Consider the following 25,767-nt stretch of genomic DNA (forward strand, 5'->3'; position numbering starts at 1 on the left):
CCAATAATAACAATAATATGCATATTGTACGATCAAGAATTTAGCACGAGGCAGTTTAATTTGGAGACACAAATATGCTAATGCGGAACAGCACCCCCTATAGTTGCAAGAAGTTAATGATATTTCAGTTAGTAGTATTAGGCTTTTTGTCGTTTGGTTCGCAACAGCAAGGGGGAACTTATTTTCTGGCCGTTTATGCATGCATCCTTTCAGTCTTACAATGCTTTGCTCAGCTGTAAGGTTTGTTCAAATTTCTCATTAGAAGAAACAATAGCAAGATATAAAATCTCTCATTACCTTAGGCCTCCCATGTTTTGGGGTTATTCAAAAACAACTTAACTTTCTGAACCTAGAACTCTGTTAGATTCATTAGTTTGATCATGAAATATCACGGCAGCAGAAATGTAGCATGCATTCAACTGAAAGAGTGGCTTAATATGCCAAGTCGTATATCAAATGGAGAGAATATCACATTTGGGCTTCTGTAACAACAAGACACAGGTGTTCTCTTTATAAATATAAAATAAAAAAAACTGGCTTTTGGTCCAGATCATCTGACATTCGAGAGAGAGAGAAAAATATATACAGTGCATTCGGAAAGTATTCAGACCCCTTGACTTTTTCCACATTTTGTTATGTTACAGCTTTATTCTAAAAATAAAAAAATCCTCGTCAATCTACACACAATGCCACATAGTGCCAAAGCAAAAATAGTTAAAAAAACAAATTTAAAAATAAATCATTCATCATGTTCAGGGCTGACCCAGTAACCAGCTGAAATGTAGGGCACAAGGATGGCATGTCCCCCCCCCCATTAACTCTCTCTACTCTTAAATACCCCTGCAATGGACTGTTTTTCGTTGTTGTTGTGAAATCTAATATTTTCTTCATACTCTGCTATATGGATGTCGCATGGATCTTTTATATATTTTATATTGACCTGCGTTAGTAGTTAGCACCTCATAGTTATTGCACTGGAGAAAAGCATTCACAAAAAGTATACACATTACACTTGTATTTCCTAAATGTCTGTCTATCCACCAGACCCGTTGTGTGTTCCTCTGCTTGGCTGCCTGCATTGCCATGCGGGATGTTGAAATGGATCCTGACTGGAATAGCTGTTATTTTATGAGGTGACGGAGCCTGCTGACCTTCTCCAGCCAGGGCCAAAGGCCGTGTGTGTCATGGAGTCATAAATGTGACCTAGAGAAGTTCAGGTCACTGGGCTGTAACCAAGTCCACATGCAGGTTACATGGGAATTAATACCCACACTATAAGCCACACAGATGTTACTCTAGTCTACAGCAGGTGGCAGACTTTCACACAGACGGCAGGAGAAGAAATTAAGGAATGTAATTGTAGGGAAATCAGTCAGCGCTATTGCCACGTCTTTTTTTACACTACTCTCAATAATGCCTGCTTCTGTTGGACATGCAATGGCAAGAAGTGGTTTCCCTCCCTTGTTCTTTTCTTCTTCGTAATCACTTGGCAGTGAATGTTTATCTAGCAGCAGTCAAGCAGAACCCATTAGCTTTGGATAGCGACGCCAAGAGAGCCAAACCTTGCCTTCAGCGCCTGAATGACCAGGTGCCAACTTGGCACAGTGACCTGGATCATGACATGCAGGGGGAGAGTGGACAATCCACTGTTTTTGAGTTAGACCTGTGTTCAAATGCTATTTGAGTCTTTCAAATACTTGTTTGATCTAGCCCACCTGGAGTGCCATATGGACGGGTTTTGCAAGCTCAATAAAGCACAGAGTATTTGAACCCAGGTCTGGAGTCCAGTGTAGTGGAGGACAGAAATTCTAGTAAGTTTGTTATCTAATTGGATTAGCCTATTGGATCATTGGATCAAAGGTCGAACTGAACTGTAGGTAGGTGGGTTAGATGGCTTGCGGTAGATAAGTATTTTCTGTAAAGTTTGTTCTGTTTTTCTTTGCTCTCTTGGAGAGGAAACCAAATCGGACTTAATTGTACGTGATGAGTGTTTTCTGAAAGGGTTAAGTTTTTTTCCCCCCTCATTTGAGTTGAAGGTCATACCAAACTGAATTGTAGGTAGATGGGTAGGTTGAATAGCTAGCGGTAGATAGTATTTGGGTATTTCTGAACGGTCTATTCTCCTCCCTTTCCTCATTTGAAAGTTGTTAACAGCGTGTGTGTGTTTCAAAGATCTCTCTGATGCCCCATTTAAACTCCAGGTTAGGAAAAGGAAAAGATGATCTTGTGGTTGTCATTTCCTAACTCAAACAGCACTAGGGAACCAGTGAAAAGAAGGTGAAAGAGAGGGGAGAAATTAAAACTCAGACCAGGTCAGGGGGGGGAAAAACTCAGTCTAAAAATACTGGCAAACAACAGGGCTCCATTGAGATTTGGAGAACATCAGTAGTGTGGAAGCAGCACTGGAAGCACTTGAGCAGAATGGGGAGAGAAGACAGGAATGCCATCATGGTGCCCAGATGGCCTCCAAAATAAACACAAGTGATCCCTGACCCCACCAGGACTGCTCTAGTGTGGAGGAATAACTGGGGTACAGAAACCTTTTTAAATGGAGTTTCACAAGTGGTATTACCTGAACGTGTCCAAAAGGAACACAGATTTTTGTTGTTGCTAAATGTTTTCAGTTTTTTTGCTGAACATGACCCATGTCTACTTGGCCAAATGGTCTCTCTGATCTGTCTGTAGATCGAGCCTACCACTAATGTCTGTCTTCATGCATTCAAATTCATCCTTGTCCCTCTTCATGCTTTTTAAATCTACTTATCTTCTCTGCCTTTCTCCCTGTTTCTACTATTTCTCTCTTGTTCTCTTTCCCTCTTGCTCGCTCTCCTTTTATCTTCTCTGCCTCATTCCCCCTCTGCCTCACCACTGAGTTTTGAAATTCCTTGGCCCCATCCGGTACCAGCATGGGATGTTTGATTTGGCATAGCCAGACTTGTTCCAGCACAGTACTTTCGTGGAACAGGCAGAGGAGGGAGGTAGTCTGTGGTGTCCTGCGCCAGCAATGATAATAAAGAATGTTGCTCTATTCTCAATCACTCTGTGGGACTTGTCTTCAGACCTGTATCTGACCCAGGGGTTCTGCTATCTAGTATCTACTGCTTTTAGTGAATACATTGTAAACTATTACTGGTAAATATGTATGTAATGTATGCTTATGTGTTACGAACGTTCACTATGTGGATATACTTTACCAGTCAAGTTTGGACACACCTACTCATTCTAGGATTTTTCTTTAGTTTTACTATTTTCTACATTGTAGAATAATAGTGAAGGACATCAGAACTATGAAAAAACACATATTGAATCATGTAGTAACCAAAAAATTGCATTTCAATTAACAGGTGTGTCTTATTAAAAGTTCATTTGTGGATATTTTTTTTYTCCTTTTTAATGCATTTGAGCCTTGAGCCATTCAATTGTGTTGTGACATGGTATGGTTGGTATACAGAAGATATAACCCTATTTGGTAAAATACCAAGTCCGTATTATGGCAAGAACAGCTCAAATAAGCAAAGAGAAATGACAGTCCATTACTTTAAGGCATGAAGGTCAGTCAATCTGGAAAATGTCAAGAACTTTGAAAGTTTCTTCAAGATCAGTTGCAATAACCATCAAGCGCTATGATGAAACGGGCTCTCATGAGGACCGCCACAGGAAAGGAAGACCCAGCGTTACTTCTGCTGCAAAGGATAAGTTCAGTATTTACCAGCCTCAGAAATCGGCAATTAACTGCACCTCAGATTGCACCTCACGGAGTTCAGGTAACAAACACATCAACTGTTCAGAGGAGACTGGGTGAATCAGGCCTTCATGGTCAAATTGCTGCAAAGAAAACACTACTAAAAAACACCAAGAAGAAGAAGAAGAACAGACTTGCTTGGGCCAAGAAACACGAGCAATGGACATTAGACAGGTGGAAATCTGTCCTCTGGTCTGATTAGTCCAAATTTGAGGTTTTTGCTTTCAACTGCTGTGTCTTTGTGAGATGCAGAGTAGGTGAACGGATGATCTTCGCATGTGTGGTTCCCACCATGAAGCATGGAGGAGGAAGTGTGGGGGTGCTTTGCCGGTGACACTGTCAGTGATTTATTCAGAATTCRAGGCACGCTTAACCAGCATGGCTACCACAGCATTCTGCAGAAAAACGCCATCCCATGTGGTGTGCGCTTCGTCCAACTATCATTTGTTTTTCAACCGGACAATGACCCAACACACCTCCAGGCTGTGTAAAGGCTATTTTACCAAGAAGGAGAGTGATGGAGTGCTGCATCAGATGACCTCAACCCAATTGAGATGGTTTGGGATGAGTTGGACCGCAGAGTGAAGGAAAAGCAGCCAACAAGTGCTCCGCTTAAATGGGAACTCCTTCAAGACTGTTGGAAAAGCATTCCAGGTGAAGCTGCTTGAGAGAATGCAACGAGTGTGCAAAGCTGTCAAGGCAAAGGGTGGCTACTTTGAATAATCTTAAATATTACATATATTTTGATTTAACACTTTTTTGGTTAATACATGATTCCATATGTGTAATTTTGTAGTTTTGATGTCTTCACTATAATTCTACAATGTAGAAAATTGTAAAAATAAAGAAAACCCCTTGAATGAGTAGGTGAATGAGTAACTTTTGACTGATCCTGTATATAAATGTGTACTTTAGTATTTTTATACAAAAATGCAACATTAAGATCCTTTTCATCATTGGTGCATCAGCCAAAAGTTATATTGATTGGTGGCTGCAAAAGTAAATCTTGGTTTGTACAGTATCTGCATTCTTGCTGTAAGCTAATGTGATTACTAATTGTCATGGGCAATCATAATGACTTGAATGATTGTGTGATTGCGAATGATTGCGAATATGATTTTTCTGGGTTGGGGTGGTTGTTGGTTCAGGACACCCTCTCACTCACCCCATCTTTCACTGTAATTCTCTTCATTTAGTCGTCATGTGAGGCCTTTGATTTTCTACACCAGCTGAATCCAGGGGGAACAATGGCATGTAATTGTACTTATGGTGTGTGTGTGTGGCATGATCCTGTGGAAACCCTCTCCATGTGAAGATCATCAAAGGAAGCCATAGTCATCTTATTGGCACTGGGTGCATGACCAGGCTGTTAGACTCCACTCCTGGTTCCCTTTCTTTTCTTATCTGGTTAGCTTTGAGGATATTGGACTGCCTGGTAAGTGGGGGAATAACCCTAGGGCAGTTAGGCTAGCTCGTTACATTATGACATAGTACTGTTCAGTTTGTGGGGCAGTCTGTCTGTTCTCTCTTTAGTCTGAAGAATTAAGCAGCAGACCACTCAGTGAACTTTTAGCAGTCTTTTGAATGTGTAAGGGGTCAGACATTGTGAGTTTGGGTGATTGCTGCAACAGTAAAGATTTAACTGCTGTTTGATTTGTGGCTTCGCTTGGCTGGAGAGTGCATTAATAGGCCATGAAATGGTATATCATATCTGAAATAAACCGTAGGTCGCTCTAAAATTCATGCTGTGATTTGTAGGTCCGTCAGTTTATTGCTTTGTGAAGGGTTGTGAATGGTAATGAAGATATTGAGAACAAATGCTTGAATCCAATTCAAGTCTTTAATTTACATCCCAATGGAAGGATCGTGCTCAGCTGAAACACTATGCCAGACAAGTTTTACACCTCATACTGTCAATTTGCATGTGTTCATTGGTCTCCTTCTCATTGGTCAAGTGCAAAAACACCGATACCAACTCATTGGTAATTTACATTAACACGGGTCAACATGGCAACATATGGCTTCTAGATAATACTGAAGATTGTGTATGCATTGGTACATCTGATCTTCTTAGTTCTCTGAGATGTGCAAAGCGGCCCATATCTTCCCGAGAAGTTAGCTATTCACACAGGCAATGTGTAGGAGAAAGGTGTTTTAGCCATGTTACAGAAATACACAGGTATTGAAACATAATCAGTTCCCATCATTTGGTATTTTTTACACTGTCACTGTTATTTTTCATCCTGAATCCTTTTCTTTCCTAAAGGATGTTCTAGCGCACCACTATTATGTTGCCTTAAAAGGAAAGTGGGTCATGGCGAGCTGTTTTAGCTGTGTGCCTCATTAACCCCACTCACTCAGTCACTAAATAGGAATTCAAACATGGCCAGACTTTTAAAACTAGACATTAATGAGCAGTGGGCTGCCTTTTTGTGTACTTTCTGGCACAGATTGAACTGCGTCATCATGATGAACTTGAATAGACTAGAGTGCTCTCTGTCTGGCATCATGAGAGATTAGAGAATCTCCCTATTTGATGACTCTGGTGAAGAGTTGCCATGTATACATTTAAAAAATAGTAATAAAAAAAATGTATCCTTGTTTTTTTTCTAGCAAATAACACGATCCTCACAAGAAGAAAAGTCTGACGATAAACCTGAAGAGGACAAGTTGGAGAAGTCAGAGAAAAAAGAGGACGAGCAGAATAAGGAAGAGGAAGAGAAAGATGAAAAGGAGGACTCCAGGTGAGTTTTGAATAGCTCTGTGTGTGCGTATACACTTGTGCATGGGTTTCCCACAGGTACAGCTTTTAGTCCTGGCTATAGTCAGCCTCTGGCCTGGTCCACCTCTGAGAATCTGTACCTCCCAGTAAATGTTTACCTTCAGGTGAGGTGACAGGAATTCTGGAGCCCTCATAGATGTGTTGTAAATCAGGCCATAGAGTGGGAGAGAACCACTGCCCTTCTCTGGGGTGATGGCCAGGCTGACCATACCACCCGACTGCTTTCAATGTTCCATCGATTACTCCTGTCCTCTCTCCTTCGGATGTTCTACTCCAATTAATTTTGAGATGGAGAAGGGTTTAGAAGAATTAAGGAAAAGCTAAATGAAAAAGAGCTACTGACTCTTAAGAGGAGAGCCCGGCAGACATCTTGACCCCAGGACTCTGATCCATTAGCCAGATAACTCCATGCCTTTTTACCCAGCTGGATCAGTGGGCAGCAGTTGGTCATGACTCATGTGTCCTAACCAACCATCAAATGAGAAATGCAAGTGCAAGAAATGCAAGTGCCTGCATAGCTAAATGCCTAGGAAAATCTAAATAATAGTCCAATCTAAATAATAATAATAACATTTTTTTTTAAAAACATACATTTTTTTACAGGCACTTGCATTTCTCATTTGATGGTTGGTTAGGACACGTGAGTCATGACCAACTGCTGCCCACTGATCCAGCTGGGTAAAAAGGCATGGAGTTATCTGGCTAATGGATCAGAGTCCTGGGGTCAAGATGTCTGCCGGGCTCTCCTCTTAAGAGTCAGTAGCTCTTTTTCATTTAGCTTTTCCTCAATTCTTCTAAACCCTTCTCCATCTCAAAATTAATTGGAGATGAATAAAGTTGAATTGAATAAAATAAAACAATCCCTTCTCTTGTGTCCTCCAGGGACATCGGAAAAGACAAAGACAAGTGTGACGGCGGGGAGGACGAGGACGGTAAGGAGCAGAGCACGCCACGCGGCAGGAAGACCGCCAACAGCCAGGGCCGGCGCAAGGGAAGGATCACCACGCGCTCCATGGCCAATGAGGCTGCCTCTGTGGCGGCCGAGGAGCCACCGCCACCCGAGCATCTCTTGCCCTCCGAGCCCCCTCAGCCTTCCAAACCTGAGCCTACTACCCAGAAGGCTGTGAGAGAGCCCACCAAATCTGCACCGGGTGAGCCCCCCACGGACCCTAACAGAGGAGGTAAGCACCTCAGTTATTCTATGTTTTTGCTAGCCCACTACCATCCCCTGRAAGAAAAAAAAATGTTTACCAAGATGCATCTCAAAAAGATAGACTTTTATGCTTACTACGGTGGTTTACTAGTTTTGTGGTTATGTTGTATTTGTGACAATGGGACTGAGTATATAATATAAGTCTCAACTCCTGTCCACTCGCGGTATTGCTCCTCAGCTATGGAGGCTTGAACAAGTGTGTGGGTAGTGAACTGTGGCTTCATGATTATGTTATGTGAGAGATCACTGTTGTTTTTTTCCTGGAAAGGCCCTGAAATATAATAGCATTGTGAGGATGCTTTTATAGGTCCCAGCTGTAGAAAAGGACGGCACAACTTGCTTAAATAAGTCCCAATGATCATGCAGCTGAGCTGAAACATCTCTAGCTTCAAGAAAAACACCACCATATAATTAACCCCAGTTACCTTTACACACATGTGATAGGGTGGGCAGTTAACAACTGGAGTCAGTTCTATTCATTAGCTATATTTCTATCATGTCACCGCACTGAATAGGTCCCTGGTTCACCAGGTTCAGGTTGATTTTGTTTTTGTTGTTTTGCTCCTCAACACAATGCCATAACATACTATCTCTCACTTCTGTAACCTAGCCAGAGGTTCAGTCTGTCTAGCCTATACTCTAGCCATCATCACCATGGCAATAGTGTGGTGTTTGGGGTGGACCTGTTGTCATGGCTCCTCACAGCTGTACCTCAGCCTAACCACTTAATTTGTCCTTGTGCTGCTCTGAGAGCTTCTTTTGATGTTTGTGTGCTGAATGTCAGACAGTGCAGGCCCAGGTCTCTAACCAGAGCATTCAAGCAAACACAAAAGTGTTTTAGAAAGGTGAACTTAAGCTACATCCTTGTAAAGATTTGAATGGAATAATTGATTATCCATCTCAGAAAGGTGAATATCCATCCAAGGATGTAAAATCAAGTTGTATTATTTTTCAAGGAATTTAGTCTTCATGGCTGATTTCTGTATTAACCAAAACCTACATGTTGTGCTGTCCTTCCCTCCTCTCTGCTCTGTGTTTTAAGTCTGCACCTTATTTCCCAGTCTGTCTGTCAACCACCTGACCCCTCTTGGCTCTGGTACGTCAGGGATTTGCATAGGACCATTTTAAGTTCAATCTTCTGAAATGACTGACTGCTGAGCAGACTGTGCTTGTCTCCTCTCTTCTCCTCTGCTGATTCACTGGTCGATTCACAGCCTCCGTGTTGGTTTTGTGTGTGTTAGGCTTGGGCGGTATCCAGATAGTCATACCGTTATCTTTTGCAATCCCGGGATATTCGGTAATACCACCACTGAACACAAAGGGGCTCTATTTTCAAACCCCACTGAGCCTTTGAAATCCAAAGGTTAGCAATGTTAACAAGTACATGTAAAATCCCATAGAGAATGCTAACGAGCATATTGCAAACATTTTATATGGTCTCTGATTGAAATTATTTGCAGGACAGACATCCCAGCTCAAAGTTATACAAGTAACAAAAAATGCTACTCAGTCTGCTGCCGGCACAAAACAAATATTAGACAGCAAGGCTCTAGAATCCAGGAGGGGAATTCTCTGATTTTACCAAGCAAAGCTTGATTTTGAAAGAAGCTAACCATTTAGCTAACTAGCTACTAAATCAGCAAATCAAAGGCACAACTGTATTTAGCACATTTTACACTGTTAACTTAGCCAGATAGATGTCTTATAACTACTAACATTTAGTTGTGAATTCCATACTGTAACTAGGTCCCTGGCGCATGCTGCACAAGAGTGAGTAACACAAGGCTCCGGTCTCATCTCTGTGTGCTTGTAAACAAACACCACTTGACTGGGGGCTACCGGTAAGCTTCATAATGAGAAATTATGTGACAGGTGAAATGAAGAATGCTATCTCCTAGTGTATTGCACAAGTTGACTGCAGGTATTTGCTTAAAAAGTAGCTTCAAATATAAACATTTATAAAAATACGTCAAAAAAATAGTTTCAAAGGTATTGACAGGATTGGTACAGTTGAAGTTGAAAGTTTACATATACCTTAGCCAAATACATTTAAACTCAGTTTTTCACAATTCCTGACATTTAATCCTAGTAAAAATACCCTGTCTTAGGTCAGTTAGGATCACCACTTTATTTTAAGAATGTGAAATGTCAGAATAATAGAGAATTATTTATTTCAGCTTTTATTTCTTTCATCACATTCCCAGTGGGTCAGAAGTTTACATACACTCAATTAGTATTTGGTAGCACTGCCTTTAAGTTCTTTATCTTGGGTCAAACGTTTTGGGTAGCCTTCCACAAGCTTCCCACAATAAGTTGGGTGAATTTTGGCCCATTCCTCCTGACAGAGCTGGTGTAACTGAGTTAGGTTTGTAGGTCTCCTTGCTCGCACACGCTTTTTCAGTTCTGCCCACATTTTCTGTAGGTTTGAGGTCAGGGCTTTGTGATGGCCACTCCAATACCTTGACTTTGTTGTCCTTAAGCCATTTTGCCACAACTGGAAGTATGCTTGGGGTCATTGTCCATTTGGAAGACCCATTTGCGACCAAGCTTTAACGTCCTGACTGATGTCTTGATGATGCTTCAATATATCCACAATTTTCCTGCCTCATGATGCCATCTGTTTTGTGAAGTGCACCAGTCCCTCCTGCAGCAAAGCACCTACACACCATGATGCTGCCACCCACGTGCTTCACGGTTGGGATGGTGTTCTTCAGCTTGCAAGCATCCCCCTTTTTCCTCCAAACGGTTCCATTTTTGTTTCATCAGACCAGAGGACATTTCTCCCAAAAATATGATCTTTGTCCCCATGTGCAGTTGCAAACTGTAGTCTGGCTTTTTCTTCTTGACTTTCCCACCACCATGCTTGACTTGAGGCGGTGTTGGGTTTTCCCCAAACATAGTGGTGTTGATTGTGACCAAAAAGGTCAATTTTGGACTCATCGGTTCAGAGAATGGACTTCCAGAAACCTTCAGGTTTGTCCAGGTGGTCTCTGGCAAAGTTAAGATGGGCATTTTGGTTATTTTTTGACAGCAGAGGCTTCGTCCTAGCAACCCTCCCATGAATGGCATTTCGGTTCAAATCTAATTTTATTTGTCACATGCGCCAAATTCAACAGGTGTGGTAGACCTTACAGTGAAATGCTTACTTACAAGCCCTTAACCAAAATTCAAAAGGCACTTGCACATGCGAGCAATTTGTTTTGCAGGTGCATGGTAACAGTTGAACAGATGAAGGAAAAAGCCCTTAACCAACAAAGCAGTTAAGAAAATACCTTTTTTTAAAGTAAGATATAAGAATATCAAATAATTAAAGAGCAGCAGTAAATAACAATAGCGGGGCTATATACAGGTGGTACCGGTACAGAGTCAATGAGCGGGGGCACCGGTATTGAGGTAATTATGTAGGTGGAGTTATTAAAGTGGCAATGCATAGATAATAACAGAGTAGCAACAGCGTGGGGGGGGGGTCAGCAATGTAAATAGTCTGGGTAGCCATTTGATTAGCTGTTCAGGAGTCTTATGGCTTGGGGGTAGAAGCTGTTTAGAAGCCTCTTGGACCTAGACTTGGCGCTCCGGTACCACTTGCCTTGCGGTAGCAGAGAGAACAATCTATGACTAGGKTGGCTGGAGTCTTCCTCTGACACCATCTGGTATAGAGGTCCTGGATGGCAGGAAGCTTGGCCCCAGTGATGTACTGGGCCGTGCGCACTACCCTCTGTAGTGCCTTGCGTTCGGAGTCCGAGCAGTTGCCATACCAGGCAGTGATGCAACCCGTCAGGATGCTCTCAATGGTGCAGCTGTAGAACTTTTTGAGGATCTGAGGACCCATGCCAAATGTTTTCAGTCTCCTGAGGGGAATAGATTTTGTCGTGGAACTTGAAGCTCTCAATCTGCTCCACTACAGCCCTGTCGATGAGAAGGAGGGTGTGCTCGGTCCTTCTTTTCCTGTAGACAATCATCTCCTTTTGACTTGATCACGTTGAGGGAGAGGTTGTTGACCTTGCACCACTGTTGACGTTGAGACTGGTGTTTTGCGGGTACTATTTAATGACGCTGCCAGTTGAGGACTTGTGAGGCGTCTGTTTCTCAAACTAGACACTCTAATGTACTTGTTCTCTTTCTCAGTTGTGCACTGGGGCCTCCCACTCTTTCTATTCTAGCCAGTTTGTGCTGTTCTGTGAAGGGAGTAGTACACAGCGTTGTACGAGATCTTCCGTTTTTTGGCAATTTCTCGCATGGACTATCCTTCATTTCCCAGAACAAGAATAGACTGACGAGTTTCAGAAGACAGGTCTTTGTTTCTGGACATTTTGAGCCTGTAATCGAACCCACAACTGCTGACGCTCCAGATAATCAACTACTCTAAAGGACAGTTTTATTGCTTCTTTAATCAGAACAACAGTTTTCAGCTGTGCTAACATAATTGCAAAAGGGTTTTCTAATGACCAATTAGCCTTTTAAAATTATAAATTTGAATTAGCTGCAGCAAGGGAGGTCTGAAAATCTCTAGATGTTATGTTTGGGTTTTCTTTTACCTGATTTATTATTGTTCTTGTGGCTCTTGGGGATATTTTGGGAAGGTGTCCACTTCTAGGCCGAGTCGCTGTCATGTTAAATGCTCTCCATTTGTAAATGATTTTCCTCACAGTGGACTGATGGACTTCAATCTTTTTGAGATGGTTTTATAGCCTTCCCCAGACTGATGTGCTCTCAGTACCCTCGTCCTGATGTCCTCTGAGATCTCCTTTCCTCTCGGTGTGGTTTGTAGTCACCTGGATGGGTAACACCAAACTGACCAGGTTTTTGATCGGTATTTATCAGAGTTCCGCCCAAACTCATTCCTAAAGATCTCTCCTTTGATTAGTTCATTTGGTACCCAATTATTTACCCACCTGATTTTACTTACCTACTTGATTTAACCAATGCAACTTGGGGTTCACTTATTTTTGCACCTGCACTAATTCCTTTTTAATTGAGTTTTTCTGCTACACGCATGATTTCCTCTACACCAACATGTGGTATTGGTAAATATAAACCTGTAATGTCAGATCACAAAGACTGGTTCTGATTAAATGAAGATTTCATGGTAAAAACAAATCTGTAATTGCGCAAGGGGTTCACATACTTTCAAGCAGCACTGTACAGTATACTGCCCAAGCCTAGTGTTTGTGTGTTTAAAACCCAGTTTGATCTCATTCGGAGTCTCACCAGTCCTATGGGCCGGGTCAAAAGCAGTCCATTATATAGGGTCAGTCCAAAATGGCCCCCTATCTCTTCAAAGAGCCAGTCGTGATTAATGACCTGCCCACCTCCCTGGATCTTAAAAGCCATGATGGCATGAGGGAATGGCAGTAAGATTAGACGAACATGTTGAACGTGACACGGGACAGGAGCAGTGATTCAGCAAACATTTGAGTAGATTTAAGTCTGTGTGGCCCTAGACTGTTCGCTAGGAGCCGTCTAAACCGTAAGAATGGATCTCCTCAGTAAAAATGTTTTGTGTAAATGTCGAGTTTGTACTGCAGCTATATTGGTCCAACTGTTTACACAGTCTCTATGGGTACAGTGGAATAGGGTGGGCCAGGGTTCACTCTCTCTCAGCCCCAGCCTCCATCAGCACCTGTGTGTGTGTGGTTAATGGTTGTTGCATTGTAGCAGCAATATGAGTGGTAAATCTGTTGGCTGTTCTCTCTGTCTGTTTTGTCTCTGTCCAAGGCCGTTTCCCAAAGAGGGGGATGTTGGGAGGCCCGTCTCTCTACTCCGCTGTTTAGAGCCAGATCAGGTGACACGGACCCTCCCCTTGTTGGGGGGAGAGGGAGGAGGGGATTGGGAGGGAGAGAGAGAGTGAAGGGCAACAGAAGGAGGGTGCATGAGCATGAGAGAGCACGAGAGAAAGGGAGTGTAAGAGAGAGCGTGAGGGGTAGGTCTCGGCAGCGAGCCACAATGTAAACGGATTATTAGATTAGCAGCCATGAGAAGCAGACGGCTGAGAAGCGGAACGCGCTTGGTACTGTACTTTCTCTCTCTGTGGGCTGATTATGAAGGTTTCTGTTCTCTCTCTGACTTAAGCAGGAGGAGCTGCTGCTGCGAACGGCGAAACCGGAGAGACTTCTCGCTGGACCGAGGAGGAGATGGAGGTTGCCAAAAAAGGTAGTGTTTTTGTTTTATTTCTCTATCTACTGTTTCTCTCAGCCCTCTCTTTTTCGAGTTTGATCTCTCTACTCGTAATTTTTTATTTATTATGGATCCCCATTACTTCCTGCCAAGGAAGCAGCTAMTCTTCCTGGGGTCCAGCAAAATTAAGGCTGTTATACAATTTTAAAAACATTAYAATATATTTGCAACACATTAAGTGTGTGCCCTCAGACCACTACTCTACTACCACATATCTACGACACAAAATCCATGTGTACGTGTGTGTATGTTATCTTATGCATGTGCTTGTCTCTTCACAGTCCCTGCTGTTCCATAAGGTGTATTTTTATCTGTTTTAATTTTTTTATTTTAAGGATTCTACTGCTTGCATGAGTTACTTGATGTGGAATAGAGTTCCAAGTATTTATGTCTATGTAGTACTTTGCACCTCCCATAGTCTGTTCTGGACTTAGCGATTGTGAAGAGACCTCTGGTGGTATGTCTTGTGGGGTATGCATGGGTATCTGATCTATTAGGGCCAAAGTATGAAGTAACAGAGCGTGACAGTTTGAGTTTCCTCTAAAGATCATATCTATTATTCACAAAAACAAWTTGCCAGGCCTCTGGATCTTATAGGACTTTACCCCAAAACAATTTTATTTCYAAAACAACTCCTTTTGAGAGGTGAGTGTTTCATTTCATGCAGTTACTGACAGTGGACACAACAGCGTTTCTGCTTTCGCCAGTTGAGATTGACCCCATCGACCATAGTTACCTTCCAGCCAGGCCAGTACTCCTCCATCTTTGTCAGTGTAGACTCTGGTGGACAATGGGAGAAAAAGGGAGAGGGCGAGACATGTCGAGTTTCCATCATTTATCCTGGTGTTTTACCCAAAAGGATCAGACTTTTCTGTTTCCATCTACGTGTACCGGCACCCGAGGCTTACTGGGCCATGTCTCTGGCGGACCTGCTCCTCCTTGGGGCCAATGCCAGGCCACTGGTACTTTTCAGCTGTCATTTCCATAATAATGGCTAACTGTGAACTTTAGCACCTTCTCACAATGTAACAGTCTTGATAATGCAGAGGTTGTTGATTCTGCTCGCCCACAGTCTTTAGTGTCACACTCCTGATGGAGAAACGATAACACTAGAGCTTACTTTAATAGAAAACACTGGCAATACTTTGGTGTGGGGTAAGTCTTAGGTGGAAGTGCAGCATGAGAGTGCCAATGGGGCTAAGCACATTGGACAGGAGAGAGTAAATAGGATTAATGGGGATTAATTAAGGCTGTCTTGGGTGGGTTTGCGGATTTGGAAATTATTTGGTCATGCCTCCCCCAACCCATGTACATTTTCGCTTTCTCCCGTACATAGACTTCAGTCGACAAACCTAGCCTATATATCCCAGGGAGTTACTACCTCTGCTGTGTATTTCTGTATTTTCTGTATCGCAGAATGCTGATGCCAGATACAGTATTCTGTTTTGCCATTGGTATCATTTGGTTGGTCATACATTCACAGCCAAAAGTGAATCATTGTAATCATACAGTGACTAGGGCTGTTAATTTAGAGTAGTCTGGTTGAATTAACAGGGTCTAGCAGAGATGCCACTGATACCCAAGGTCTTAAATCTGAAGCTCCTCCAGACCAGACAGTACAGAGGGGGGGGGGGGGGGGGTTTAAAAGCTGACATGTTTGAAAGGAGCACTTTCATTCATTGGGCTGTCTGACATAGTGTACATTAGATGCTGGAACGGTGTTCTGCGTAGTTTCACTACAGCTTTTTTATGTTTTGCCTACTGCTGGATGGGTCAGAGAGTACCCCCCCCCATCTTTTTTTCTCAGACGTTCTCCCCCGCATCTTCATGTAAGCTGTATGTAACAGGGCTTGTASGTGTGAGAAGGAGGATAGGTGGTAGTGCTGTACTGATCGTAGGCCTCATGATGAATATTAGGGATCAGTCGTCTGAAAGCAGCATTAAGTCCTACACAATTTAATTCATACATATCAACAACAACAAACTTTTAGGAAAGATGCTGATATGATTAATATAAGTAATCTAAGAGATGGGTGAAATATAGCATTCACACATTTTCAAATGAACATGTATCACATGCTATGTAAACAACAGGTGTAGACTAACACTGACATGCTTACTTACGGGCCCTTCCCAGCAATGCAGAGAGGGGGGGGAAAGACATAGTAGAAAGAATAGCAAAGAACATTGAAAAATAATAACTCAAGGAAAAAACAGAAAAATAATAACACAAGGAATAAATGTAACTATGAGTAAGGATAACTTGGCTATATGCACGGCGTACCAAGTGGAAGTGCAGGGTTATGAGGTAGTTATGTACAGTGCATCCGGAAAGTATTCAGACCCTTTGACTTTTTCCACATTTTGTTACGTTACTGCCTTATTCTAAAATGGATGAAATAAAAAATATTTCCTCATCAATCTACACACAATACCCCATAATGACAAAGCTAAAACCTTTTCTAAAAGGTTTTTAGAAATTTTTGCAAATGTATTAACAATGAAAAACAGATACATAAGTATTCGGACCCTTTGCTATGAAACTCTAAATTGAGCTCAAGTGCATCCTGTTTCCATTGATCATCCTTGAAATGTTTCTACAACTTGATTGGAGTCCACCTGTGGTAAATTTTATATTGATTGGACATGATTTGGAAAGGCTCACACCTGTCTATTTAAGGTCCCACATTTGACAGTGCATGTCAGAGCAAAAAACAAGCCATGAGGTCAAAGGCATTGTCCGTAGAGCTCCGAGACAGGATTGTGTCGAGGCACAGATCTGGGGAAGGGTACCAAAAAATGTCTGCTGCATTGAAGGTCCCCAAGRACACAGTGGCCGCCATCATTCTTAAATGGAAGAAGTTTGGAACCACCAAGACTCTTCCTAGAGCTGGCTGCCCGGCCAAACTGTGCAGTCGGGGGAGAAGGTCCTTGGTCAGGGAGATGACCAAGAACCCAATGGTCACTCTGACAGAGCTGTAGAGTTCCTCTGTGGAGATGGGAGAACCTTCCAGAAGGACAATCATCTCTGCAGCACTCCACCAATCAGGCCTTTATGGTCGAGTGGCCAGACGGAAGCCACTCTTCAGTAGTAGGCACATGGCCGACCGCTTGGAGTTTGCCAAAAGGCACCTAAAGGKYTCTCAGACCATGAGAAACAAGATTCTCTGGTCTGATTAGACCAAGATTGAACTCTTTGGCCTGAATGCCAAGCGTCACATTTGGAGGAATCCTGGCACCATCCCTACGGTGAAGTGTGGTGGCAGCATCAGGCTGTGGGGATGTTTTTCAGTGGCAGGGAGTCTTGTCAGGATCGAGGGAAAGATGAACGGAAGAAGTACAGAGATCCTTGATGAAAATCTGCTCCAGAGCTCTCAGGACCTTAGACTGAGGCGAAGGTTCACCATCCAACAGGACAACAACCCTAAGCACACAGCCAAGACATCACAGGAGTGGCTTTGGGACATGTCTCTGAATGTCCTTGAGTAGCCCAGCCAGAGCCCGGAATTGAACCCGATCTAACATTTCTGGAGAGACCTGAAAATAGCTGTGCAGCGACACTCCCCATCTAACCTGAAAGAGCTTAAGAGGATCTGCAGAAAGGAATGGAAGAAACTTCCCAAATAAAGATGTGCCAAGCTTGTAGCGTCATAACAAGAAGACGTGAGGCTGTAATTGCTGCCAAAGGTGCTTTAACAAAATACTGAGTAAAGAATCTGAATACTTATGTAAATGTGATATTTCATATTTTTTATATTTACATTTGCAAATAATTCAAAACAATCTGTTTTTGCTTTGTCATTGTGGGGTATTGTGTGTAGATTAATGAGGGGGGGGGRAAACAATTGATACAATTTTAGAATAAGGCTGTAATGTTATAAAATCTTGGARAAAGTCATGGGGTCTAAATACTTTCCATTAAATACTCCATTAAAGCTAATTGTTGGATTAGATAAGTGCTGTTGGCCTGCCGGGTTTTACCAGGTGAGATGGTGTCAATCTGTAGTAGGCTAATATTCAATGAATATGCTTAATCTGGGCCTGTTTTAGGTTCAGATCCCAACCCAGTCTCCCTCTCTCCCCTCCGCCAGGGCTTGTCGAGCACGGGCGCAACTGGCCAGCCATTGCCAAGATGGTGGGCACCAAGAGCGAGGCTCAGTGCAAGAACTTCTACTTCAACTACAAGAGACGGCACAATCTGGACAACTTGCTCCAGCAGCACAAGCAGGTACGGCAACACTCAACACAATTAATTATCAGGGTTGTGTTCATATGGGCACATCATCAAAAATGTAAATACAATGGCAATAAAAGAGTATACCTTATCGTCCAGGGAGTCCCTCCCGGTTTCAGTTAATTTTCTCAGTTTAGTGCTTAATGAATACACCCCTGTTCAGGTACAATGTGAAGAGGTTTGGTTTCTTTAACGTCTATTAGAACATGTATGTCTGTCACTATCTTTAATCGATTTTCTGTATTAATCAGAGGAGCAGTGAAGTTGATGTAGTCTGTTCTATAACCTGTGTTTCTTCAGGACACACGGCGGGCACGGGGAGATCGAGACCCGTCTCAGAGCGAGAGCATGGCTTCAGCTGACGACGACCAAAACCCAGAGGATAGTGATGGTCAGTCAGAGAGATGTTGCACACCATCCATCTGTTTATCCTCGCATTCAGACACACTTACACTGTCTGCACAGCACAAATACACAACCATTGTTAAGAAATTGTTTTTTATTATTTATTTACATTTGATCTGAGTGAATAAACAATGTAGTTGTGTGTGTGAATKAGAAATATTTTGAGAAACGCCTCTATGGAAGAGTGAAGCGAAGTGTAAAAGAGTGAGTCCACTTCAGAAAGAGCCTCTTGAACTGTCGGTCTTCTGAGAATTTGATTTGAATTATGGCGAAGGAGCCCCGGTATTTTCTCTATACTGTCTGTAGTTTTAATGAGAGAGAAAAAAGGGATCAAATGGAAAGGGAGAAGGAGGGGGGGAAGCGAGAGAATAAAGATGTGAACTAATTCTGACTGCTGGGTCTGGGTTATGTAACTGTTCCTTGGCTTTGAAGAAAGCGTGCTGCATGGAACACTGAGTGCTGCTCCACTCATTTGATCCACCGGGCCTCCCCCGGTTTCTTTCTTTCTACCCCTCTCCCACTCTCTCCCCAACTCTCTGCTCTTTTCCCCATCACCCGGTGTCCTTCTCCTCTGTGTCTCTTCTCTCCCCCCTCTCTCTCCCACTCCACTTGCAGTCTTCTATCTCTCTTGGTCTTGCTCTCTCTCTCCACTCTTAAAGTTCTAAAATGCTGTCGTAACAGGGCAGAAAAGGCCTGTTTTGAATATTCAAATCCCTTGCCCTGCAATGCTCTGCCACGTATGGGGATAGGTTAATGCGTGTGAGTCCAGATTAAGTCTGGGATCTTTCCATTTCATCCTGTCCCTAAATGTCCTCATGAATTCAATGTCTCCCTGGGTTTGTTACAGACCGATCACTCACCGACTGTTGCTCTTGGCCATCTCTTTCTCTCCCCCTCTTTCTTCTCCCCTTATCTCTCTCTTTCTTTCTCTTTTGGAGTGGAGCCCATCTCCCTCCAGCTTTTGGTTGTGGTAAAGCAAAGTGGCTGAGGTGAAGCAAATTGGTTTAGGGTTGAGCCTCTCGCCTGACCGGGAGGAGGGAGGTAGTAGAGGTTTCCCCCTACCCTTGCAGCCTGCTAGTCTCTCTCTCTCTATCCCTCCTGCTGCCTCGCTGCCCCTCCTGATGACAAACAACTACAATCAGATAAAGTTGTAAAGTTGTCTGGACTACAGAAGGTCACTATTATGTGTTGCATATTTACGCATTTTATGTGGTCTGTGTTTTTATCTATACTGCATATTTTTATCCATAACATTTCTATCTGCTTGGATCAGTATATATCTCCCTCTCCTCAGGGTCACTTCCTATGTATGCCATGCATAGTGATTTAAGTGTGTCTCACCCATGTCTTTTCCTGTTCTGTGTGCCCATAAAGGTGGAGAGAACAGCTCAGACACAGAGAGCGCCCCGTCCCCGTCGGACCCCTCCAAGGCCGGAGGGGATTCTCAGAGGGGAGACGGAGCTGGAGGGTCAGAGAACCAGTGGTCCAACAAGGGCCAGGCTAGCAATGGGAGGGTCCAGGAGCCCTCCTACGGAGAGCTGAGGGTCAAGTTGGAGAAGAGCCCTGAGGGAGAGACCAGAGAGCCTGGCTCTCAGGAGGATGGGGAGAGGGCCCGGGTGGCCTATGAGGGCCATGGGCTCCCCAAGAGCGAGCCCCAGGATGTGGACATGAAGCCTGGGGGGGCCGGGGAGGTGCAGGTGAAGGTGGAGCCTGACTCTGCCAAGGAGAAGGGGGAGCCAGAGAAGCAGAGGGAGGGGCACCACTCAGACAAYGACTCCAGCGCCACCTGCAGCGCCGACGAAGATGTTGACGCTGAGCCTGAGAGACAGAGGTGGGTCAGGATGATGATCACAGGGATGGCCACTTGATTTGGACTTAAAAACAAAGCTATTTGGGTGAAGCTAATGATCACTCAGCTGTGATACTATCAGTATAGGGGATCAGATGAGGGCAAAATGTACTTAGATTAATTATTAAGGTGGTAAATGGTTGATATTATTAGTGGTAATTGAATTGTTCCATACAGGACTCCTTTATTGTAACTCCTGTGACCATTACCTCAACTCTTTCTGACCAGTGTGTCTCACCGTTCCTCTCCTTGTCTCCCCCTCTCTCCTGTGACCTAAGGATTTTCTCTAGTATGGACAAGCCTTCGTTGCTCAGCCCTCCCGGCTCAGTGCTGATGTCCACGGCCAAGCAGGCCCACCTCAACATGCAGCAGCTCCAGCAGCGCGCCGCTGCCATCCCGCCCATGGTCAGTCACTATAGCAACCCACACTTTTCTATGATCAGATATGCCCATTCGGAGAGGCAGGCACACGGAGGCAGGCAGCAGGGTGAAAGCATGTCTTGTTTAGACCAACCTCCCTGTCAAGTGAGTCCATCATCCCCAGCATTTTTCCAACCAACCTGTCAATCAATTTGTTACCAATCATTAATCTTCTGTCATTCAATCAGTTGAGCAATGTGTCAGCATGGATTTAATTGTGCCCATGTTTTGTGTAATCAATCATGCTAATGTACTGACACTGTCAAATTGTTTTCTGATGTCAATTTCTTTCTCTCCAATGGCCTCTTCTATGGTGCTTCTGTCTCCTAATTTCTTATGGAATGAGATCAGACAAACTGGATTTTTTAAGCACTATGGCTGAGATTTGTGTGCAAAACACGAACACTATCAAATCTGACAACTGTTTAGCTAATGTTTTACATTTCAGTCATCCAATAATGTCCATTATCTTTTCTCTGGGATGGTTTAAAGTCATGCCTTAGTACTATGCGTTTAATTCTGACCCTGAAGTCCAATCAACATCTACTTTTCCTGTACTCTTACAAATGTAGATAGAGGAACTTCAGGGTTAGTGGGCAACGCATCAGCCGCTCGCTTCACTTGTACAGAGCTTGTGTCCCCCCCCAGTCTTCCTCACATGGACATCTCTCCTCGCCCCCTTCCTGTAGGTGGTTCCTTTTGGTCCTGGCGGAATTTCCATAGGAGCCCCCCTCAGCGGTTTTGCCATGTTCCAGCACCAGATCACGGCTGTGCACGAGTCAGCCCACGCCGAGGAGAAACAGAGGCAGGACCAGGCTGAACCTGAGCGCAGCAGACAACCCACCAACTGCCCTGGCTTCACCACTCACAGCCCCACCATAGTGGACAGGGAGGGTAAGAGAGAGTACACACAAACACACCTACTCACATACCGATATCCTCCCTCGGAGTCCCTACCTACCTGAGCCTCTCAACCAACAGCAGCCTATTTGTAGCCAATGCATTTTTTTCTGTCAGGTTCACTGTCAAAAAAGGAAATATGAGGGGAGAGAGAGAGAGCAGGTTCAGACTGCCACTCTAAAATGTCTTTCTGAGCCAGAACAAGATGTTAGCTGACCCCATTTCACCTCTGATGCAAACATGAAGCCTCTGATGGGGAAGGCTTGTTTTTCCTGAAATGCCTCTGGGGGAAGAGAGTGATTCTGCGGTCGCCTTTTGAAGGCGCATGACTTGAGTGTGTCAGAGCAGGACACAGTCAGTGCCTCCCAGGCAGACAGACAGAGAAGCGGGTCCTATTTTGAACAGCAGAAGAGTCATTCAGCCACGAAGGTTTTCGGGTAGTCTCGCAATACCATGTTTGAAGAAGCCTGCAAAATTGAAGTTCGTGTTGGTGCATTAAAGCAGCCTTTGTTTTGTGAACTACGAATCAATGTCAAGATGCTTCTCAATCATTTTTAGTTGATTTGGAATGAATAATCAAAATCAACAGCATGTGTCTTCAGAAAACTGATGAATTTCCTTAAATTGTGTTTCATCTTCTGATTCTTTGTCTATTTGTGTGTGTGTGTAATTTGTTGTGGCAGTGTTTTCATTCATGTGTCTCTGTTCTGTATTGTGTTCTCCAGGTAAGCCCTTCCCCTACATGCCTTATGATATGAAGATGGCTCTGGAGCAGGAGGCCCAGTCTGGTCGGCCAGGCTCTCCCTACAGGCTCTCTCCCAGGGACATGAGCAAGGCCTCTCCTCAGCCCAACGACCCCAACGCCTCCCGCTACAGCGTGCCTCCAGGTAACCGCCCTCTGCTCTGTCCTCCCCCATCTGACCTCCTCTCTACCATTCACCTAGCCTGGTCCCATACGGTTTGTGCTGTAGCCAACTCTTGTTCCATTGGCTAAAGCTCGTACAGTTGGCCTTATTCTTTTTGCACTCCACCCCCATACTCTTTCCCCTTTGTCTCTGTGAGTAGATTCAGCTGTAGTGTAGCTGGCCTTGATCATCTATCTGTCCCTATCATGAATTAACATTACACACACACAGCCTGGCTGCAGTAAGGCTTTATCAGTATTTAATTATGGAGTAGCTTGTTTTCTTATCTCCCGTGTGAGCTGCCAGGGTGCTGACATCTGTGCCTTCTGTAGGAACTCTCCCAGACAAATATAACATTTTTCATTTAGTAAAGTGCAGGGGCATGGAGAACGGGTGTGCGGTGGGGAGGAAAGGAGCGGGTCACTCCCGGTCACTGTGACTCACTAACAGGGTAGAACACTGCAGTCTGGGAAATCTGTGGGGGCAGGCTTAAACATCTGTGGGAGCAGCATTAGGGCAAATCAATGTTTGATCATCATGCACTCATAGATGGGATGCGGGTGGAGCCTGTTGGTAAGACTAATGAATGATTCACTGGCTGAGAATGAGAAACAATTTGGGCTGAATTTAGTAGCAAATTGAAGGAATGGCACCCAAAGAAAACATTATCCATACTGGACATCAATTTAGATTATTTTTTCCTGAAGTGTTTTTGGTGCAATCGTGCAGATACTTTTCAGTGCCTCGATTCTCTATTCTTGCCACACGTTTTTTTGTGYGTTTTCTCTTTCCTTACTCAGCCTATCCTAGACAAGTCTCATGCTAAGTGACCATATTATCGAGTGTGTCACTTTCTAACTTTTACTGTTTTCTCTCCTCTCCCAGTGCTCCAGCCAGCTCCCAACCAGGTGGTCCAGAGCCTGCCTGATGGAGTCCGTGTGACTTTCTCCAGACACAGCCGACCCGCCAACATTCCATCTCCTCCTCCGCTCATTCCAACCTCCAAACCCACAGACAAGCCTTCCTTTATCCAGGGTGGCTCCATCTCCCAGGTAAGACCCCTATCCATCAGGTGAGGCCTCAGATCCAGCCAGCCACCTGGTAAAGACCAACACAGGTGTAGCTGGACAGGGCTGTTTCTAGCATTTTGAGTGCCCTAGCGGTTGTGGGGCCCTAAGCGGCGCTTACGTCCCTTGTGCAGCGTTTCCCAAACTAGGGGTTGCGATGTAATGTGGGGTCGCCTGATTTGAAAATGGGGTTATGCGAGAAACTCTGAAATACATTTTAAATACGCTTGGTTCTTAGAACTAGCGTTACGTCAGTAACCTCCGGCAGCCACTAGATGCGGTTGTAATAAACAGTGGTTTCTGTTTTCTTCCTACAGATGTGGCTCTATCATTTGAACGGTTTATGCTACAAAATGTTATGACTCCATCACTGAACGATAAGACTCTCAGCAACACATATGGGTCTTCTGTTTCCCTCTACAATGAACACAAGCCTCATTAGAATAGAGTGGACATGAGCAGGCACTAAATCAGACTGGGAAAAATAATATCAATGATGATGATCTTTTCTACACAGAAGATCATACAAAATTATTGCCTGATGATCTTCTGAACTTCCCAATGCCTTTCCACATGCGTTTCAATCACTTGAAACCATACTAATTTCAGATCAAAATACTGCCAAATCTACTGACAGACTGATTTGTAATAGGATGTCATAGCCCCAATTAAAAATTATAAATAAAAATAAAAAGTTGGCATTTGCTATTGATGACCTCACCTTTTTTTTTTTTTTACATGATGGGGTCACAGGCCAAAAGAGTTTGGCAACCCCTGCCCTTGTGCCTAGAAACTGCACGGTAGCTGGAGCTTTTGGTATGTTTTATTTGGTGGAAGAAGTGATCATATAGTYTTTCGGCACCATTCTCTCTTTCTCATTCAGTCATAATATAGCAGTATTTGTTGTGTGATAATGATTTACTAAGAAACCGATAAGGGTATTTGGCCTTGTAGCACACGGTAGTCTGTATTTAGTAACGGTTACTAGCCAATATGCCAAAGGGGAAACTTTGGTACATGTCACTTGGATCCACCTTTATTTGTGTACACTGCACCTTCCTTGTATTTCCCTGCTGTATATTTCCAGACAAGTTTCAAGGTTTTTCAGAAATCTTGGTTAACCAACTGGAATTTTGCAATCCTGACCTGATTCTGACCTGTCTGTTCCGGCCATTTCAGGGGACTCCTGGTACGTACCTGCCGTCTCATGCTGTCTACGGTGGCCCAGAGGGGGCAAAGAGTTCTGTGGGCTCCATATCCCTGGGCCTGCCCAGGCAGCAGGACCCCACCAAGCCTGGTATGACAAGCCATTCTGGACAACACACACACCCTACACACATTCCCAATGACTAAACTATAATACTACTTACAATAAATGCCCAATACATGTCTTCTTACTAAGTGGTATGCTAGTGTGGATATTGGAACATAGCCCTGCTGTCTATCATCATCTCCTGTCCTCTCACTGCTATTAGATTTGCATGAGAGAGGCATATTGTTAAAGTTTAATCACATTCAGACCTGATGTGACAGTCCCAAATATCCCACTTCCCTTCCCTAATTGTCCCCTGTTCATTCTCTCCACCTCCCTCCCTCTCCCTAGTGTCCTACATTAAGCAGGAGGAGTGTTCTCCGCGTGGCCAGTCTGAGGGACTCCTCTCTCGGACGCAGTATGAGGGGGTAGTCAGAGGTGCGTGTTTGTCTGTCCATCTCAAAACCTTTCAATCTGTTTGTCAACGTGTTTATCCTTCGGTGTGGTTCCCCTTTCACCGTGGTGAAGTGTGTRAGTGTCACTCACCAAACGATGCAGATTCCAACAGTGAATACTCAGAAACCACACCTGTGTTCAAACACTATATTAAATCTTTCAAATACTCAGTGTTTGCCTGCTTGTAGTGGCAGATGAGTGGGATTTGCATTTCTGAGGCTAAATATTTCAAATACTATTTGAACCCAGGTCTGTGAGAAATTTAAGAGAAAAAGAGCATTATCGCAGGCTGAGGGAGAATGAAATGGAGGAGTCTGGCACCGACCTCCACCCTACCTCTCTCCAGCCCTCTGTTTGCACAGACCTGA

General features: G+C 43.8%; 1 protein-coding gene across 1 annotated transcript in view; it reads left to right on the forward strand.

The window, feature by feature from the left end:
• Positions 1-25,767, forward strand: part of LOC111950912 (nuclear receptor corepressor 1) — a 128,394-nt gene that overhangs the window by 78,373 nt on the left and 24,254 nt on the right. Inside the window, exons 17-27 of the mRNA XM_070434265.1 lie at positions 7,407-7,705; positions 13,807-13,887; positions 18,003-18,139; positions 18,446-18,536; positions 19,925-20,381; positions 20,678-20,924; positions 21,509-21,713; positions 22,445-22,606; positions 23,510-23,676; positions 24,871-24,988; positions 25,295-25,381. Coding sequence (XP_070290366.1) covers positions 7,407-7,705; positions 13,807-13,887; positions 18,003-18,139; positions 18,446-18,536; positions 19,925-20,381; positions 20,678-20,924; positions 21,509-21,713; positions 22,445-22,606; positions 23,510-23,676; positions 24,871-24,988; positions 25,295-25,381 — 2,051 coding nt within the window. The remainder of the gene's footprint in view (positions 1-7,406; positions 7,706-13,806; positions 13,888-18,002; positions 18,140-18,445; positions 18,537-19,924; positions 20,382-20,677; positions 20,925-21,508; positions 21,714-22,444; positions 22,607-23,509; positions 23,677-24,870; positions 24,989-25,294; positions 25,382-25,767) is intronic.

This window comes from Salvelinus sp. IW2-2015, linkage group LG23 (assembly GCF_002910315.2).
Source record: "Salvelinus sp. IW2-2015 linkage group LG23, ASM291031v2, whole genome shotgun sequence".
Taxonomy (NCBI): Eukaryota; Metazoa; Chordata; class Actinopteri; order Salmoniformes; family Salmonidae; genus Salvelinus; species Salvelinus sp. IW2-2015.